General features: G+C 40.5%; 1 protein-coding gene across 1 annotated transcript in view; it reads right to left on the bottom strand.

The window, feature by feature from the left end:
* LOC111228102 (contactin-associated protein-like 5) overlaps positions 1–18,433 on the bottom strand; it is a 141,601-nt gene that overhangs the window by 25,832 nt on the left and 97,336 nt on the right. The window contains exons 12-13 of the mRNA XM_022753915.1: positions 5,903–6,009; positions 2,241–2,360 (exon numbers count right to left, since the gene is read on the bottom strand). Of these exons, the coding sequence (XP_022609636.1) occupies positions 2,241–2,360; positions 5,903–6,009 (227 nt within the window). The remainder of the gene's footprint in view (positions 1–2,240; positions 2,361–5,902; positions 6,010–18,433) is intronic.

Raw genomic sequence — 18,433 nt, 5'->3', positions numbered from 1 at the left:
TATTTTGACTATTGAATTTGGAGCTCTGCTGCATCTTCTTCAGCAATAGTTTTAGTGCCACCAGCTGTTTAACCAGCCCCTAACATCTGCACAACAGCAGTGGATTAAACGTGCATCCTATTATTAGGCTGTGGACTTGTACTGTGCTGGTATTTTTCATAATGAAGGAACATGTCAGTGCAACAGTCTCAGCCTCACTGATGTGGTTTTAATGACTGTGTTTGACAACTCTGGAGCTCTGTGGCTCAGACAACTCAGGCTTTGGATAAATAGACTGTACTTGTGCTATTTGCACAGATATTCTTCAGTGTGCAACAGTCTGTCAGGTTCATGGTTGAGTCCTTTTAACTGTTCACTAGCAATGAGTGTCAATCAAATTATTACTGACAGATGCACTCAGTCAGAGATGCCCCCAGAAAACCACACACAGCCCCTTCCTAACATGTCAGCCCATAAGTCTGTCAGCCAAAACAAACCTGTATGTTTGCTCACAGAGACATAAACTGATTGAAGAAGAAAACAGATGTTAACATATTAATGTGAATCACACAGGCAGTTCTAAAACAATATACAACCAATATGAACAACTACAAACCAACTGTTTAATGAACAGACGTGTCTATGGTGCACTGCTCTTTACACCAGCAGACCTTCAGTTCCACTCAATTCACAGCTTCACAAATTCAGTTTCTACACAGCTGAGTTTTTCTCTCAGAGCTCCACCCACCCCACAGAGTTTTAACTTTTATTAATGAGTGAAATGTAAAGTTTAATGGACAATGAATTGAACAAGTTTCAAAAGAAAAATATCTTTGAGAAACATGATAAAATAGTGAGAAAGGTTGTAGAAACAAACTTAATGACTTAATCTCTTCACATTTCAGTCATTGATTAACGTGTTGGTCACAGTGTAAAGACAATACAGTATAATGGTGTAAAATGTAAGAGCTGTAAGATCTCAGCACTGCCATGTTCTTATAACATCACCAGGTTCTTGAGGTGCTCAGTCCTGGATGTTCCTCTGAGGACTCCTGGCTCAGTAACTGGGGGTCTGATGAACTGTACTTGTACCCTCTCCTCAGACATCTGTTTGGATCCTCCCCCTCAAAACTTTATTCAAACTACAGTTAAAACAGCTTTTACAGAGGGATCACTCCTGAAGTAGTCCTAAATGATCTAATGCTTGTTTAATGGTCATTTCATTTCATCATTATTTGTTTTTGTGTGTATCTATAATAAAAAACCATCTTGTGACTGGCTTTGAGAACTATACATGCTAATATATTAGTCCATGATGTAAAATGTTTGTCCCTTAAAAAAATGAACAAAACTGTACCATGCTGTGATGAAATAAACATGGATGGATCAATCTTATACATGATAGTATTTTGCCTTTATGTTTGAGATTCTTTGGATTTTTGTCACTTCCTGTTTTATTTTGTAGTTTGTTTCCTTGTGTGTCTCAATGTTTTTACTTCCTGTCTTTGTCCTGTTTCGCTACTTGCTGATTTTCTGCCCCGCCCTAATCTGTTTCACCTGTGTTCAATCACCCTTGCTTCCCTTGTGTCTATTTAGTCTCTGTGTTCCACTTTGTCTGGGTTGGTTCGTCTGCTGATGTTATCCCCTGTGGTTCTTTGTGTTTTGGCCTGCTGTAATTGTCCTCGGAGTCTGCTGTGTGTCCATTTGTAGTTCCTTGTGTATACTTGTGCTTTGGTTTCCTGTTCTGTTGGTTCACCAGTGTTTTGTAAGTTCTTTGGTTTATTAAACATTTTTCACTTCTCCCTTTGTGTTGGTTGCATTTGGGTCCAGCCATAACCTCAATCGTGACAGCCTCATGTTAATCATAGTACAACATACACTGCTGTTTTGTATTGGGCATAACTAGAATCTCTCTGTATCTTTGCTGTATCATTCCATTGTGTTTGCCTCTATGACCTGCAAAGATTAAAGTAAGAAGAATCTCTGTATCTAAATAAAAATGACAATGAAAAACAAAGTAATTTGTTTTGTACACTGAGGAAAAAGATCATCCTGCTGTCAGGCTGTTGAGAGAAGCAGTATATTCTGCAGTATATACGACCTGTCAGGCGTCGTCAGCAGGAAGCAAACTGAGTTAAGATTTCTACGCTGACGGTCAAGTGTCAGCACTGTAGATCGATGGCTGTGTGATCTCTGAGAGACTCAACTCTGAGCTCTGGTCCCGCTGAAGGTGATGACATGATGGACTGCGGTGTACTAACCTGTCATATTGCAGTAGACCTCGGTGGGCCCCAGGGGGCCACTCCCATCTGGATCAATGGTGTAAAGGCCAGAGGAGCTGCCGATCAGCTTGTAAGCCGTGCAGGACGTCTCATAGATGGCTGCAAGGAGGAGACAGTTTTTATTCAGGTGTCAGAAACAACAATAGCTTCCTGTTCTTGCACTGCAAAAAAACAACAAACAAACAAAAACAAATCTCCATCTAATCTAGTCCTTTCAGCATGTAATGAAAATGTATATATTTGTCAGAGTCCTTCTGTGCAATCTTAGATATTCATGATTGAATTAGCAGGAATCAAAGGGTTTCAAGTATTTTATATCTATTTATAGTAAAATCAGCTGATCTGCTTCATTAGGACTGTGAGGGTTTGGTTAGACAGTGAAGGCAGTGTGAGCCAACATCTCACAAAAATCCTAACTGATGCACGGAAATACACAACTTCATCTTTATCTGACTGAGCACTGTCCATTTCAATCCACTGAGAGGAGCAAAGACAAAATAACCAGCACAGCTCAAAGTCTGGCAGCATGTTCATGAAGGACCTTGAGCTCAGAGTCAGAAATAATGTTTTCAGGGTGAAAATAAAGAAGATTTCAACCTGTTTCCAATTACAGTGGACTTGTTTCTCTTCTGCATCTTGAAGCAAGAAAATTCAATATCACAACTTGCACTCTTGTCATTTGCTGTGGTCAAATAACACGTGTAAAGCTGCTGCTAATATTTTGCCATTTCTGTCTAACAAATGCAGAGTAATGTGAAAACAGTGGCAGGAACCAGATGTCCCTCATTGCAAAACCTGTGTCTCAGACAGATAATCTAATTTAGATTTGCTTTGTGTAGAATTTCAGTAAATGTAATACAAAAACATGTGGTTTCTAGTTTTAATCTTTTGGCTGCATGGATATTTTCAGCCTGTCACATTCCAGTTGTAACAATAGTGCTTCAGTACAACACAAACCCATGGTGTGAAACTACTAATTAGGCTTGACACTCTCCTTTGAGGAAACCAACAGCTTGTACATATACAGTGATTATTCTGCAGGAAAAAAAATATATATTCTGTGTGAAAAAGGACCAACTCTGAGGTAATGTAAAGTTTTCTCAATGTCCATTGTTAATCAACAGGACTACGACTGCACAGTCACTGCACAGCCATGCTCATGGACCTGTGAGGCTGGTACAGTGGTGCTTTGAGCTAAATGCTGATGCCTGTGTGTTAACATGTTTAACATGTAAATCATGGACAAACTGAAACTTTGACCTGAAACTTCAAGTAAAAAGTTCCTGAGATTCTCTGGGGAAAATTAATATCTACCAGATTTCATGACAATCCATTCGACAGTTTGCAAAACATTTCACTCAAAATCAAAAAGGTCAACGTCATGGTGGCGCAAGAGGAGTAGTCATTGGATCTCAGCGACATACTGTGAATGTCCAGTGTTTGACTCTTGGGGACAGAGTGGCTGCACGGCTGCAGCTTTTATCCAAAGCACTTTACAATCTGTACTTTACAAAGTCAAGTGTCTTTCCTCAGGACACAGGGAGAAGCTGGGGATTGAACTGCCAACTCTTTGATTAGTGGAGGATCCAATCTAAACCACAGCTGCCCCATTAGCTGAAGCTGCAGAGTGTTAGCCTGCGTAGTTTTTCTGAGACACTTTCCTGCAGATGTTTCAGAGCCCCTCCTCCCAAAAAAGTGAGAAAATTTTCCCTGCAGATGTGTTCTTGTCATGGGCTAAATCACACATCTGACTCATATCATCTAGGGCTAGTTTAAATAAATAAATTAATATATATATATATATATATACATATATATAAATATTGTTAAAGTGTGTCTTGTCCAGTGTTTCCTCACAACTTAGAGCAAATGGCTTGTCATAAATATAATGAGATTCAAGCTTTCTAATATTTTTTTACACGTAAAGCTAGAGAGTATAGTCACTGAAAACGTTTGACAAGATACATAAAGCCTGCACATAAAAAATTTTATTTTATGTATTTTAAATTGTCCTCCAAGTGTCTGTCTGTAGAAGCTTCCTGCAGCAAAAACCCATCTCTTAAAACTACAGTCAATCACAACTGAATGTACAGTCAGTCAGTCAGTGGTGTCACTGTTTTAATGTGACCTGGAAAATTCATGTCACAATGAAAAACAATGAATTCAGTTATTAAAAGCAAAAGGTCATCATATGTTATGTTGTTATGTTTTCATTTCATTTGACACAGTAAAGGCACACACATAAGTTTATCTATACAGCACATTTCATACAAAAAAAGAATGAGATAGGAAGGTATTGTGATCATTAATTAAATGGGATAGTAATATCGTATCGTATCTTCGTCTCCCGCTTATCCGGATCCGGGTCGCGGGGGCAGCAGCCTCAACAGAGAGGTCCAGACGGCTCTCTCCCCAGCCACTTCCATCAGTTCCTCCGGGAGAATCCCGAGGCGTTCCAAAGCCAGCCGAGAGATATAATCCCTCCAGCGTGTCCTTGGTCGACCTCGAGGTCTCCTCCCGGTGGGACATGCCCGAAACACCTCCCTGGGGAGGCGTCCAGGAGGCATCCTCACTAGATGCCCGAACCACCTCAACTGGCTCCTCTCGACATGGAGGAGCAGCGGCTCTGACCGAGCTCCTCACCCTATCTCTAAGGCTGAGCCCGGCCACCCTGCGGAGGAAACTCATTTCGGCCGCTTGTACTCGCGATCTCGTTCTTTTCTCTCGTTCTCTTCAAAAAGCAGAGACGAGATCCCCCCGCCACCGAAACCAAACCCGTCCACCACCCGGCTGCGCCTAGAAATTCTGTCCATAAAAGTTATGAACAGAACCGGTGACAAAGGGCAGCCCTGGCGGAGTCCAACCCTCACCGGGAACAGGTCCGACTTACTGCCGGCTACGCGAACCAGACTCACACTCCTTTGGCACAGGGATTTAATGGCCACTAACAAAGGGCCATCCACCCCATACTCCCGGAGTGCCCCCCACAGGGAGCCCCTAGGAACACGGTCGTAAGCCTTCTCCAAATCCACAAAACACATGTGGACTGGATTGGCAAACTCCCATGCTCCCTCCAGCACCCTAGCGAGGGTAAAGAGCTGGTCCACAGTTCCACGCCCGGGATAGTAATAAACATTTCTAATTTAAACTTAACTGAAAAAGATGTCTTTAGTTTTCTTTTCATAGCACCATAATGACTGATGGTACCATGAATTGGTTTAAAATGTATTTTCCATTTCTTTCTTATATTTACTCAGCTGGTTATATATAATGATATATTATAAATATTATAATCAACCTACAGATTGGTTTGAAGCCACCTGTGCTCAGTGTTTCCATATTCCTACAACATGCTTTTGTTTTACTAGAAATTAACTACAGTTTTAAAGGTATAAAATCCATAATTTTTGTCACAAGTGAATTAAAAGGATGGCAAATTCAAATTCAAATCAGGATGAGAGCAGGTACACCTGACAGAGTCAGTGTATCTTGTGTTAACTGCAAATGGATCATGTTTTATTTTAAACCAGCTGCATGTTTGGTCCAAGCAACAACTACAACAGTGATCTGAAATGGCCCTGTTATGAGTGAGATGTCATTTGTTTCTGTTTTTGCTGGAACGATAAGAACTAGTGACTCACAGTTATGACACGTAGCTCCAGAGTAATCAGTCCCAGAGCAGTCGCAGGAGAAGGAGCTCCAGGACTGCCCACACTGCCCTCCATGTTCACACAGGTTAGGAAGACACCTGCAACAGACAGTGTTTCTTTTTTTAATGAACTTGTTTGTTCATCCTCATTCCAAGGAAGCTTGTGCTGATATTAAATAATATCAAATATCACAATATTTCCCACCATATGCAATATTTTTCAGCATATAATTTTTTTTTTTGAACATTTTTTTTCTTTTCTTTTTTTGCAGACCCTTATTTCACTTTTCTTTCACTCATTTCACTGCTTTGATGACTGTACAGTATTATGTGACAAATAAATCTTTGAGCTCCTGTGTAGTGGCAGCATCATTTATACCTGAAACATCAAATACAATAATATAATTAACATATTATAAAAAAACACCCGAAACATCAAATACAATAATATAATTATTATATTCTTATAATATAATAGAGATAATATAATAGATATTTGGGCTGGACTGTATTAATATATTACATTTTGGATATTACCCAAACCTACTTAATAGTAGTTTTAGGAGAAAACAAATAGAACAAGCTAACCACATGGTGTCTCCACTCTGAAGAGGTGCACTTCACCTATCATCTACATGTGTGACCAATTAACGCAGGAATATGAATAACACCTGAATCATCTGCTAATCAAAAAAAAAATACAAACAACAAAAATAATATGAGGAGGTGATGACAAATATTTCAAACATACTTCTTGGGAAACATTTTCCTCATGATGTCCAGGTTCTCACATACACCTGTGTTGGGCAGCTCAGGTTAGAAAGGCAATTAGACCCTCTTTGTCTGAGGCCTGGTAGGTGTGTGGTAGGACTGCTGTGTGTGCAGGTAAGGGAGAGTTAGGGAGTAAAGATGGGTGGTATTGTTGAGTTGGAAGTCTAATAAGATTTCCTGTATATCTAGTTGTGGTGTGACTGTGTCCTGATTCAGATTGCTGTATGCTCTGTAGCCCCATGCTGAAGAGGTAGGCCATAAACAACTTTAAATTTTAGATGTATCATCTGTATAGGAATATAATATAATATCTGTATTCAGCTGTTTAGGAAAACATTGAGCTTCCGCCACTTCTTTGTTGGAGCCTCAGTACAGAGCCAACCATCTCTACCAGCATCGTTTGTAAGCTTTAGAGTTTGTAAGATTTTGGTGCCAGACTGCTGCTTTGCCTGGACCAGTTCATCATGGCTGCCTGTTTCATGTCTCCTGACCTTTTAGTTGGACCTAATTATTGTCGATTATATACTGTCTGTTGTTTCATATTGTTGCTCAGAGGCCTTTTTAATGTTGTTGTTTAGGAGGCAGATGGTTAGACTCCTTGTGAGTATGTTGAATGTCTTTAAAACTTTTGTGAACCTGAACCAACTGAATAGAAACTTTACTGTGTGATTTTGTTCTTGTTTTTCTCAGTCAGTGTGGAGATCTGCTGGGGGTTTGCTTTCTTTGCAGTGTAAATTGCAGTGTAAATTGTGGTGTTGATAATGATCAGTGTGCACACGTGGTGGTTTCTATTGGGGTCTGTGATAGACTCTCCCCATGGTAAGTACCCTGCCTACTTCAATCATACATACTCTTGTGTGTGTCATAGTCAAGTCATTTGGTGTCTCAGCAGATCAGCTGTTTGAGCTATTTGTTGTTGTGAAATAAAACATTTTGACTAAGACTTGATTGTTTCCTCTTTTGTCCTGAGGTCCTTCCCTGCAGCAGGTATTACACCTTAAAATAAAAATTTGATTGTAAACTGGATGCATGTCTCCCGCTCTTCTTGAATCCTGAAAATTTGTCCCTGTCCTGACAAGAGGATGTATGATGGTCAAACTACACAACTAATTAAATATGACTCAACTAAAAAAAGAAGCTGTGTTGAACTAAAATATACATTAAATGAAGGAGTCTTTGATGAAAGTCATTCATTTCCCACAACTGATGTAGCTTGTTACCAATAATTAATTCATGTTACAGTGTTAATTCATCCTCTGCACAGTGATGGTATTGCACTGCAGTGTGTTGATGTACAGTACATACAGCTGCTGTTAAAACTGGCAGATAAACATGGAGCATTCAGCAGTTCTTCTGTATAATCCATTTACTTATTCTTTTGTTTTCTCCAGTTTTAGTTACAGTTAAATTCACATACACATCATCTAACTAGAAATGGACAAATCTCTGTTTGTCCATCTCAACTGATCTCATGGACTTCAAACTTTGCACCTGTTTTGCTGAGGAAGGCAGTGCAATGTAAAAACACTCCCATATTTCATCCAATCACAGGACAAATATTTGAACTTATGTTATGATTTCACCTGCAAAGACCTGATTCTTAGTTTGAGGTGATTCTACATTGATGAAAACATAATGATGAATAGGCCTATCATGTATCATGTATCACTGATCCTTTAATTGTTCAGGTGTTTGTGATGTTTGGTTAATGCTGCTCTGCTCCCTGATAGAAAGGACCAGAGGTCCGTACTACGAAGCAAGATCTGAGGTCATCAAGGTAACTTCAGGTTTAACTCTGGGTTTTCAGTCCTTACCTGGGTAAATCACCATGGTAACTGATGCTAAACTCGTAGTCATCATTCCTACAGTATCCTGACAGGGACAAAAGAGTACAATAAAGTGATCAATAACGAAGATCAGAAGATATTTGTATAGATCAGTGGATGTTTCGGTGTTTGAGTCTTTCCATGTGTTACTGGTTTCAAAACAGAGCCTCTAACAAACAGAGGAGGATTTATCACATTAAACAACTACAATATAACTATTAGAACTTCATTTCAACAGAACACAGATTCTTTAATCTGATAGGATTCTTGACAGTCATGAAGCTTTTCATCACTGCAGCTCAGAACATGAGGAGAAATAAAAACTAAACCAACAATGATCCACACACTGATCAATATTTCCATCATTATAAATGAACATTTCAGTCAGACTGACTCTTCAAACATCCCTTACTACTCTCCTCTTCTTTCTCTCCTCTTTTCTTTCTCTCCTCTCTGCAGCAGAAACAGTCTGACATTAACTTTAACTTTTATCTGCTTCACATGTTCATAACAGTTTGTTCATCATCAGACTGAAGAGCAAAATATTCAGTGAGAAAGTTAATGATAATTAATGTTCTTATTTTCAATATATCATTATTCTGGCTTTAATGATTAGTATTATTTCTAGTGTTTCTTTTTTTAATTCAGGCATGTGATCATGCTGTCACATTTCACTTCGTTGAATTTCACTTTATGACACAATAACTGAATTTACCTGCAGGTATCAGTGTCTCTGCTCATATCCTATTACTACTTCATTCCCATGCTTGGTTCTGACGATGTTGCTTATAATCAACAACTCTGCCTCTTTCTCATGAAGGCACTCGTACCAGGACATGTAAACCCAGAGTTAACTGACCCAGTAGATAACTAGCTTCACAGTACAGGTGATCAGGATGGACAAAAAAAAAGATATCCTGGGTATGTTGAACTTTAAGATCCTGGACTCGTTCAAAACTAGTTGGCTTTTTGTCTTTCTTTTTTTTTTTTTTTAACATGTCAGTTAATTTCATTCATTATTAACTACAATTAATTATAGTTTTAAAACTTTTTATGCTTCAGTCCTGACATGTGTCCTAAATACACTGGACATGGTGAGGACCTGGCTTTGAAGTTTAAGAGTGATCTTTTTAACTGTAAACTGATGAACATACAAGTTGTGAAATCTTGCTTTGTAAGATGTAATGTAATATGTAACTGTCAGTTCCACTTATGATTTCTCTGACTTCGAGCTTTTTGGTAGCTAAAGTTAAATCTTTTAATTTCAGATGAATTGTGATCTCTTGTACGTCCATCAGGCCGAGTGGTTTGTGATGTTTTTTTTTTTACATCTGACATCAGTCTCAGCAGTCAGTCCAGGGTCCTAATCATGTACATGGTCATATTCTGGACCTTCTTTTACCTTTTCATATTCTGGTCCCCAGTGTCCAGATAAACAATGTCAGGTTATCTGATCATTGGTCCATCATGTTTTTCACCTCACTTCCCTCACTGAATCATGAACCCAGTTTTCCACCAGGTCTGTTTCCGCCTCTGCAGTGCAGTTCTTACATGCCCTCATGCCCATCTGGAGACAGATGTTGGTGAGTAAAGGAATGAAGTAGTAAGTAAACAGCTGCTAATGCTAATGCTAACAATAGCAAAACTTATACGTAGCCCCTTTAATGATCAAGGACTCTCTGCACAGAGAGCATATATGAGTTTGATACTCACTCTATCACACTGAGCGTAAGAACAGAACACCCAGTCAATGTTTGTTCAGTGACAATTTCAATAAAGGTTGTTCAATGATCCCATCCTCAACAATGTTGACAGGAAAAGATAAGAGGCAGCTTTACTATGTGCATTTCTTTCAGCCAGAAATGACTGGGAAGATTCAGACAATGAACCCGACTGTGATCATTTTAATCTCAGAGATTAAATCAGAGTGACTAGTGCAAAGACTGAGGCCTTCTCCAAACACACTTCCTGTTTCTGGTTCATGTATGTGCAGCAGCACAGAGACCAAAAAGGAAGGTAAAGTGCAATATAGGTGGGGGCTGTGGTGATCAGTTGGTGAACAGTTGCTCTGAGACAGCTGAGCCAATCAGAGTGAGGCAAGCTTCTTCAGGAAATCATGCTGTTGACTGGACGATGCAGAGCAACATGATGTGACCCTGACTACAAACATCTTAAGCCCCCTCAGTCTACTGACTGTGGTGGGGTTTGTTTTTAATTGTAGATTTTTACCCTCTGAAAACCTTTGATCTTTGAAGTGCTATTGTGCAAGATGAAGCATCCATGAAGTCCAGATTCTCTGCATTAATGCACAAATGTCCTTCTTTTATCTCTGAATGTTCTCATCTATTGTCTAGTTTAAACTAACTCACTCACTAACTCACTGCATGATTTTCTCTCCTCAGAGCAAACAGGTGATGTCTGCATCTGACTGACTCATTCAGTCTCACTCAGTTTGTTGTGGTACATTTGCATGTCCATGGTCATACCCTTGAACATTAGGCCTCACCATCCTGAATTTCCACATAATTACTTTTTATCAATTCTCTTGTTATCAGCCTCTGTAGCTCCCCCTTCTGGCTTGCGCACAGCACAGCTGTTCCACTTCCAAACAGGGTACAATCTACAAGGTTGTGTAACAATAATGCCTCAATACTGTTTCTGTTCTTTCCTGCTGTCAGACATCTGACAGAATCATAATTCATTCATAATTCAATCATAATCAAAAGCCCTATTATAGATACTGATCAGGTAAACAAGACTGCTTTAGTCATTTGTACAAATGACAAATGCTGTTATTTTTCTTGTGAGGGCAGCCTCTATGTTTGGACAGTAAATTGTGATATGTGTTCAAACAAAAACAAAGAGTTTGAAGCCACTGTTGAACAGCCACAGCTAAAATGCCTCGTTCTTTTCATCTCCTCTGTGCACCTGAGCTGAGAAACACTTGAATTGATGTGGGGGAACTGGAACAACCACCAACTCTCTTGCCGGCCTGCTCACAGCAGACTGCAACACTCTTCTCCTCAACAGCAGCGACCATTTTAGGATGAACCAAGTGAACCATGTTTTCATCAGAATCAGCAGCTACAACACAAGGTCAGCCAGCTGATTCCCAAGCAACAGGAGCCACAGCAGAGTTAGCGTGGAAAAGCTAACTCTGTGAAAAGAACAAAGGAGAGAACAACAGAAGCCACACAGCAAGAAAGGACTTTACAACAACAACCTTTTTCTTTTGTTACAAGGATTGGGTAACGTTAACTGACTGGGCCAAACCTCACCTAGCACAGCACTGCTAAGCAACAGAACTCTTATCCTTTGTTAATGTACATGCTGTTTTATGCCTGTATATACTAGATTAGACATTGTGTTTTACTCTGTCCTATTGTAAATAAATGTCTAAGTATAACTACTGGTGTTTAATGTTGCACAAGTGTGAATATTGCCAACCTCAACTCCTCCAATCCTTCAACCTTTACCTACTGTTGATATGGTAATTTGGTTATAGTTATAAAGTTAATTATTGATCAGAGTTCCAGATTAATGGTAATAATTTGAGACTGAACCTATATTTTGCCTATTAGTTTAGGCTGGTGCCCCCGAGGATTATTTAATGTTAATATTTTTAATTGACAACCGAAGGTCCAAGATCTGGTGCCCCGTGTCTACAGACCCAACATTTATGGTATCCCGCTCGTGAGGCAGAGCTCAGACCCAACGTGTAAGATCGTGCTACTTGCTCAACATCCATAGGGGGCAGCATTTTCCCTTTTTGACCCCGTCCAGTTGATCATATTGTCGTTTTCCCCACATTCCTCATCATTTATTATTTATAGGTGCATTTATTGCTGATATTGCTGTTAAAACTGCTGATCAAATTATGAATACTTGTAATACAAACAGTATGTTTTTATTAACCTATAAAAATATGAAGGCAAGGGAATACTGGATGACACATGGGTGTCAGGCTATAGCAGCATGAGGAAGGGATGATGACATTATCACAAAGGCAGAATCAGAAAATAAGGTTTATTGCCAGATAGTTTTTTACTTACAAGATATTGGGCTTGGTGTTTGGTGCAGTATACAATAAACATATTAAGGAGGAATATAAGAGGAAATAACAATAAAAAGGTAAAATACTACAACAGTCAAAAAGATAAAAATAAAATAGATACATATATTAAAAAAGATAAAACAATAAAAAAGATACTACACAAAAATACTATAACTATGTATAAAAGTGTTCTGGAATGACAAAACCCCTGCTGAGCAGGATGTGCAAAAGATCACAGTACAGACAATGTCTGTTATGTGCAGGGATAATACTCCAATATGTTACTGTAATGTGGTTGTTGATGATTGATGAGGCCAGACGTAGAAGGAAAAGAAGGTGCTGCTCCTTCATTGGGGATGACTGGACTGGAATTCTGGTCCTGATACACACAAACAAAGAATTTCTTTAAATCATACAAATTATTTTTATTCAAACATGTTAGGTCTGTTGTGTGTGTGTAATAAATGGTAAGAATAGATCTGAATATGCTAAAATAAATACAGTATGCATACTGATGTGAATATGCTGAGATATATACAATGTGAACACTAGTAACAGTACTAATACTATGAAATGTAGAGTAAACCAATATACCAATTATAACCTATAAAACCAATGATCAAACCTTTATAACCAATAAACAATGAAATCAGTCCATCCAGAGAGTTGCAATGTCACAATCACAATAATTAACTTTTCCATAAATTTGATCAAAACTCATTATAGTTTCCCACGAGTTGAACCAATCATACCAGTCCCTCTGCAAAACCTTGATGTACATCACCAAACTCACTTCCTGGTTTCTGGTTTTGAAGCATGTTGTGAAGCTGTAGACGTGTTACATAAAAGTCTCACATTTACCAACAAACATTACTGTTAAGACTGTGTAAAGCAATTCCCCAATGTTTTACATGAAAGTGGGGTTAAATGGTTTTGTTCCGGGGTGTTAAGTGACGCAGTGGTCTAAGTAGGCGCCCCATATGTAGAGGCTACAGTCCTCGCTGCAGTCGGCCCCGGTTCGAATCCCGCATCGGACAGCCCTTTACATTCACATTTCATTCCCCCTCTCTCTGCCTCCCCATTTCCTGTCTCTCTATACTATCCTGTCCAATAAAGGCACAAAAGCCACACAAAAAAAAATGGTTTTGTTCTGCGTGCAACAAAACAATGCTCCACTACTTTTCTTCTCCAGATGAAATAAAATATCCACATAGTCCAGTTGATATTTATGTACATTTTTAGGGCTTTATGTGATTATAAAGATCAGCTCTACCTGTGATCAAAACAGAGCAGCGGAGCGTAATTGCTTGTTCTTCTTCCCTATAAGATTTGTGAAGACAGGATCACCATATGCACTACACAGGATTTATTCTCACTGGTACAAGTTGCCTAAGACTAAAATTAATTATACAAAAAAGATAGCAACAACTTTTGCAATTTTTATTTGTTTCCTCAGTTTCGTTGCAAAAAACATCTATAACATAGCAACTTATAAGAAAAGCTGCCACAAAATCAGGTATTTCAGAACTCAACAATCCCAAAAACAGCCTGCGAAATTCTGGAGGGTAGTACAAATATGGATATACTATTGTAGCGTGAATACCACAATTTGAATTTTGCTCTCGTTAAAAGAATGGGGCACCAGTCCTCAGGGAGGACAATTTGATTAAAGTACAGATTGTTTTGATCAATCTCACATCCAAAGTTGTGATTTCTCGATTACAGGGATCTCCGATCTTCACCTCAAAGAAACACAGGCAACGACTGGGTTACGTTGATAATATTTATTGACTAACTAAACACAGTAAAATGAACAAGGATAATGACATGAATCTATAACTAATAATAACTATATCTACCAGCTGAACTAGCAGTGATTTGGGCGATGGTGAAAGAGAATGGATTTAGATATGTGTATAGCATTTATTCGTAACGGTGGAGAATTATTAAATCGGGATTAGTATTATTCCGACATCAACCCAGTTCGGAGCAAAGGATAGAGTTGCCTACTTTGAGTAGCGGAGCGCTGTTGAGATCCTGGCTGGAGCCCCGGAGTTTGGTTGCTAGGCGACGGGGACGCCACACTCCAAGTGGGTTTCTCTCAGAGACGACGGCCGTTGCCAGGGGTGACGGGCTCTGCCGATGTCTCGGTGGATCAGCGTCGGCGCAGTCTGCCAGCAGACTTTCTTCGTAGGCACTCTCGAGATCTGGTTAGCCGGTCCTGGTGTGGCGTGTAGCCGGAGGGCCGGAGGTTGGACAGCGGAATCAACGCTAGTATTTGACTTAAATTGCCAGATAAGTTGGAAGAGTTGTGTGTTGCCAACGACGCACAAACCTTCTAAATCTTCTAGACAAAAGCTGGTTTTGTCACAAAGGAAAAACGACAAATTACTTATACACACCTGTGTGTGATTCAATTTGGAAGGCTTGGCTTGTTGAAATAGTAAGGCAAAAATCGCGCACCAAGTGTAAGAAGTAAAGTTTAAGCTAGAAACGAACGTGAGCTAGTGCGCGAAACGAGGCGTAAGATTAAGATTGTAAGAAAAGTTGTAAGACGAAGGATGTAAAAAGAAGCGTATGCAAAAGAAGACGTAAAAGAAAAGAAGAAGAAGAAGAAGAAAAAAAGAACGAGCCCTGGAGGATCCTGCTGTTTTATCCTCGGGGTGTGTGTAGCTGGGGGGGGCTTGACAGTTGTCGCCACCCCTTTGGTCTTCCTTCTCTTTCTTTGTTTCAATAAAGAAAGAGAGAAATAAAAACCTAAGTTAATTTGTTTAATTTGGTTTTACGCGCAAGTGTTGCATATTCTACTCCCACCATGGCCCATTCATTTTGACAACGGCCTAATAATCAACTACCTAGCTAAAGTTTGGAATATACAAGATAACTAATAAAATCATCATGTTTAACAACACACATAGAATACATAGATCAATGAAAGGATAACAATTTGTAACCACACAAATATATAGCTAAGTTACAATATAAAACAGTAATGTCAGAGTGATGCATTAAGTTTGTCTATTTCTTAATTCCCTAAGGGAAAAAGGGGTCCAGTCTGGTCCTTAGATGGCAGTATTGTAACATGGTGGATATTTACCTTAGAACTAATAAAACCTATCTCAGCCTCCATGTGGGCTACAGAAATGAACTTCGGATCATACTTAGTTGAAATCTTTCCAGAGTAATACTGCATGAATTACCTGGTGATAGGACGTTTGGTTCAATGACATTTCAATCATGCTTTATAAAATGTGGAATAGTTCATCAATCCGGCTTGGAATGTAGGATGGTTTTATGGCGGGGGTCTGTGGTTCCTCGTGAGACCCCCCTTTGGGTAAGAAAGGGTGTTAAAGGTGAGAGTGTTGTTTTCTCTTGTGAGAGAAGATGAACCAGGAGTGTGAATCCTGGTGGTTTAGCACCTTGATGGCTAAATGTTCCTTTTCATGTTATTTGATAAGAGGTGGCACCCTCCTATCAATCCCGGATGAGTGTCAGGGATGAAACATGAATTCATTGTCAGTCTGTGGGGGAGAGTTGTGTTTGTCTCCCATTTGGTGCAGGAGTGTTGGTTCAGAATGAGTTCGATGAGCTAGCCATAAATTCCGATGGTATCTTCAAAAGCTAGTCTATTGGTGAGGGGAACTCATTTCGTCCCTGTTTTCTATCCATGTGATGGTTTGATGATGGGAAAGTGGACATGGAAGGCTCCCCATATCCTCCAGAGCACCCCAGTGTCCTTACCATAAATCTGGTGTCTGGTCACTGGCGTCCACCAGTGTCCGCTACATTCCCCCACTCGGTCCAATGGTCGCTGTCCAGGGTGTTTTGGACCGTTGAGCTGAGTTGAGGACATCTGGGTGGCAGTGACGTGACAGTACACTACCATTGCAATCTGGGTTGATGTCTTTAACTAAGTGTGTATCAGTTATGTATGTAGGGTGTCAACTTGAGAAAACAAAGAAAAACTAGCATAGTTACTTCCTATATTAAGACACTAAATCTAAAACTACTTCTTACCAGTAGTGCTTACTAGGCTCTATATCGATACTACCGGGTACATGGGTTTATCTAACTAGTCGCATAATAGTTCCAGGATGGCAGGGCCACTGGAAGGGTTTCGGGTGAAGGTTGTCTCATCGTCAACAGTCACTAGGTCATTAGTGGTTGGTTTCGTTTCTCTTTTCCTCATTCTTATTCCTCTGTTCAGTCTGTCCAGACCCTGATCTACGTGACACTGCCAAGTTTTCATGCGCCTGACGTATAGGCACGTCAAACCAAAGGTCAGGATGTATCCTAAGCCAACAAGGGCGGCTATGGCAGTGTCTGGAGTAGACCAGGCATAGGTTAAAGGCTGGCTAGGAGTATGGGTCTGGGAGGCAATTTCTTTTAGAACGTTGTCAACAGGGCCTACGTCTATGGTCTGAGTTCCCTCGTATTGGACTTGGGTTAGGGTCTCAGAATCCAACTCGAGGGCATGTTTGTTGAAGAAGTCAGACACCTCAATGTTACTCTCATACTGGTCAGGGTTTAGATGGTAGAGGGCTAAGTCGTCTATGTGAAAGATGGCACCCTCAGGCACGGTAACCCACAGGGTGCGGTGAGGTAGTTCGATACGGGTGGAGGTGTCGTGTCGGTCATAAGTGAGAGTTGCTATTTTCGCTGGGGTGTTAACTAACCAGCGACTTCCCACTATTTCTGCCTGAGTCGTAGTCATTTGGTAGAGGGGCGTGACTGTTGTTGGGCATTGAGAGTCTTTAGTCATGGTTTGAATGCCGCAGATACCACCTGTGTTATCACGTACGAATGGTTTGCTGGGGCAGAGGTAGTGGATGTCTTTTGTCAGTGTACACATGCGGAGGTTGGGAGCAAGGTATAAGTCAGGGTTGCTGTCGTGGTATGCCACAACGGGTGGTGTGTGCACTTTGACGTGCGTTTCACCCTGCCAAGAGCCAACATTAACTACGTCCTTCAGACGGTAGATGTTCTCAGGTGTCACTATGGGTAGATTTATAATAAAGGCTACTTCTCTGGCCTCTGGGTCTACATAGATTGGTACTGAGCTACCTAGGGTGTAAGCTAAATGAGCCTGTAGTGGTGTCACTATGTCTCGAGTGGCAGTGGCAAGGATGTCCTGTACCAGGGAGAGTGGAACCAGGTAGGGAGGGATCCTACCTATAGCTAGACTATCAATTGATAACCCAATATCCCTAAGCATGTCGGACATTAGCATAGTCACCAGTTGTGTGTGAGCATAGTCTGCCTGCAGGACTGACAGTAACAGGTCTACTGCTCCTAAAGTCTGGAGCAAGGTTTCACTGTGAGTGTTAAGTACTAGGACTGTTCCCTGCAACGTCTTCCCAATAGTTTTTAGCTGTGCTTGTTGTTTTACCATTTGTTCCTGAATCCCGGGGATTTCAGCCTGCAGCTCCCCCATGTGTCGTTTGACAGCGGCAATGTTTACAGCATTAACTGAGGAGACCCCTAGACTAAAGAGAGAGCCGAGAGCAGCAGCTGCGGCTAGCAAGCCTCCAATGAACCGCTTCTCTCTTTTGTTGGCACCGCTTAATTCAGACCGAGTGATGGTGAATTTCTGAAGCTGTTGCAGCATGTGGGTTATGTCTACCTCTGCGTGGGTTATAACCTCCTTGTTCCAGCGAATGCCAGCCCAAGAGGTTAGTTTGGCTGTGGTGGGGACATTTCGGCGACAAACCATCTCAGGGTTGAATCTAACGAACACTTTCTGGGTGTGTAGACGACAATTTGTGATTAGAAGTCCTGGTTGTTCCTTTAGAACAATCCCCGAGTTAGGCCCAGGTTCGACGGTCTCGGGGTTCGCCGGGGTAGTTATCATCCCGAGAGTCACGATGGCGAG

Source organism: Seriola dumerili, unplaced genomic scaffold (assembly GCF_002260705.1).
Source record: "Seriola dumerili isolate Sdu_G_001 unplaced genomic scaffold, Sdu_1.0 BDQW01000200.1, whole genome shotgun sequence".
Classification (NCBI taxonomy): Eukaryota; Metazoa; Chordata; class Actinopteri; order Carangiformes; family Carangidae; genus Seriola; species Seriola dumerili.
The sequence above is the reverse complement of the archived record's forward strand: the minus strand, read 5'-3'. Positions and strand labels throughout refer to the sequence as shown.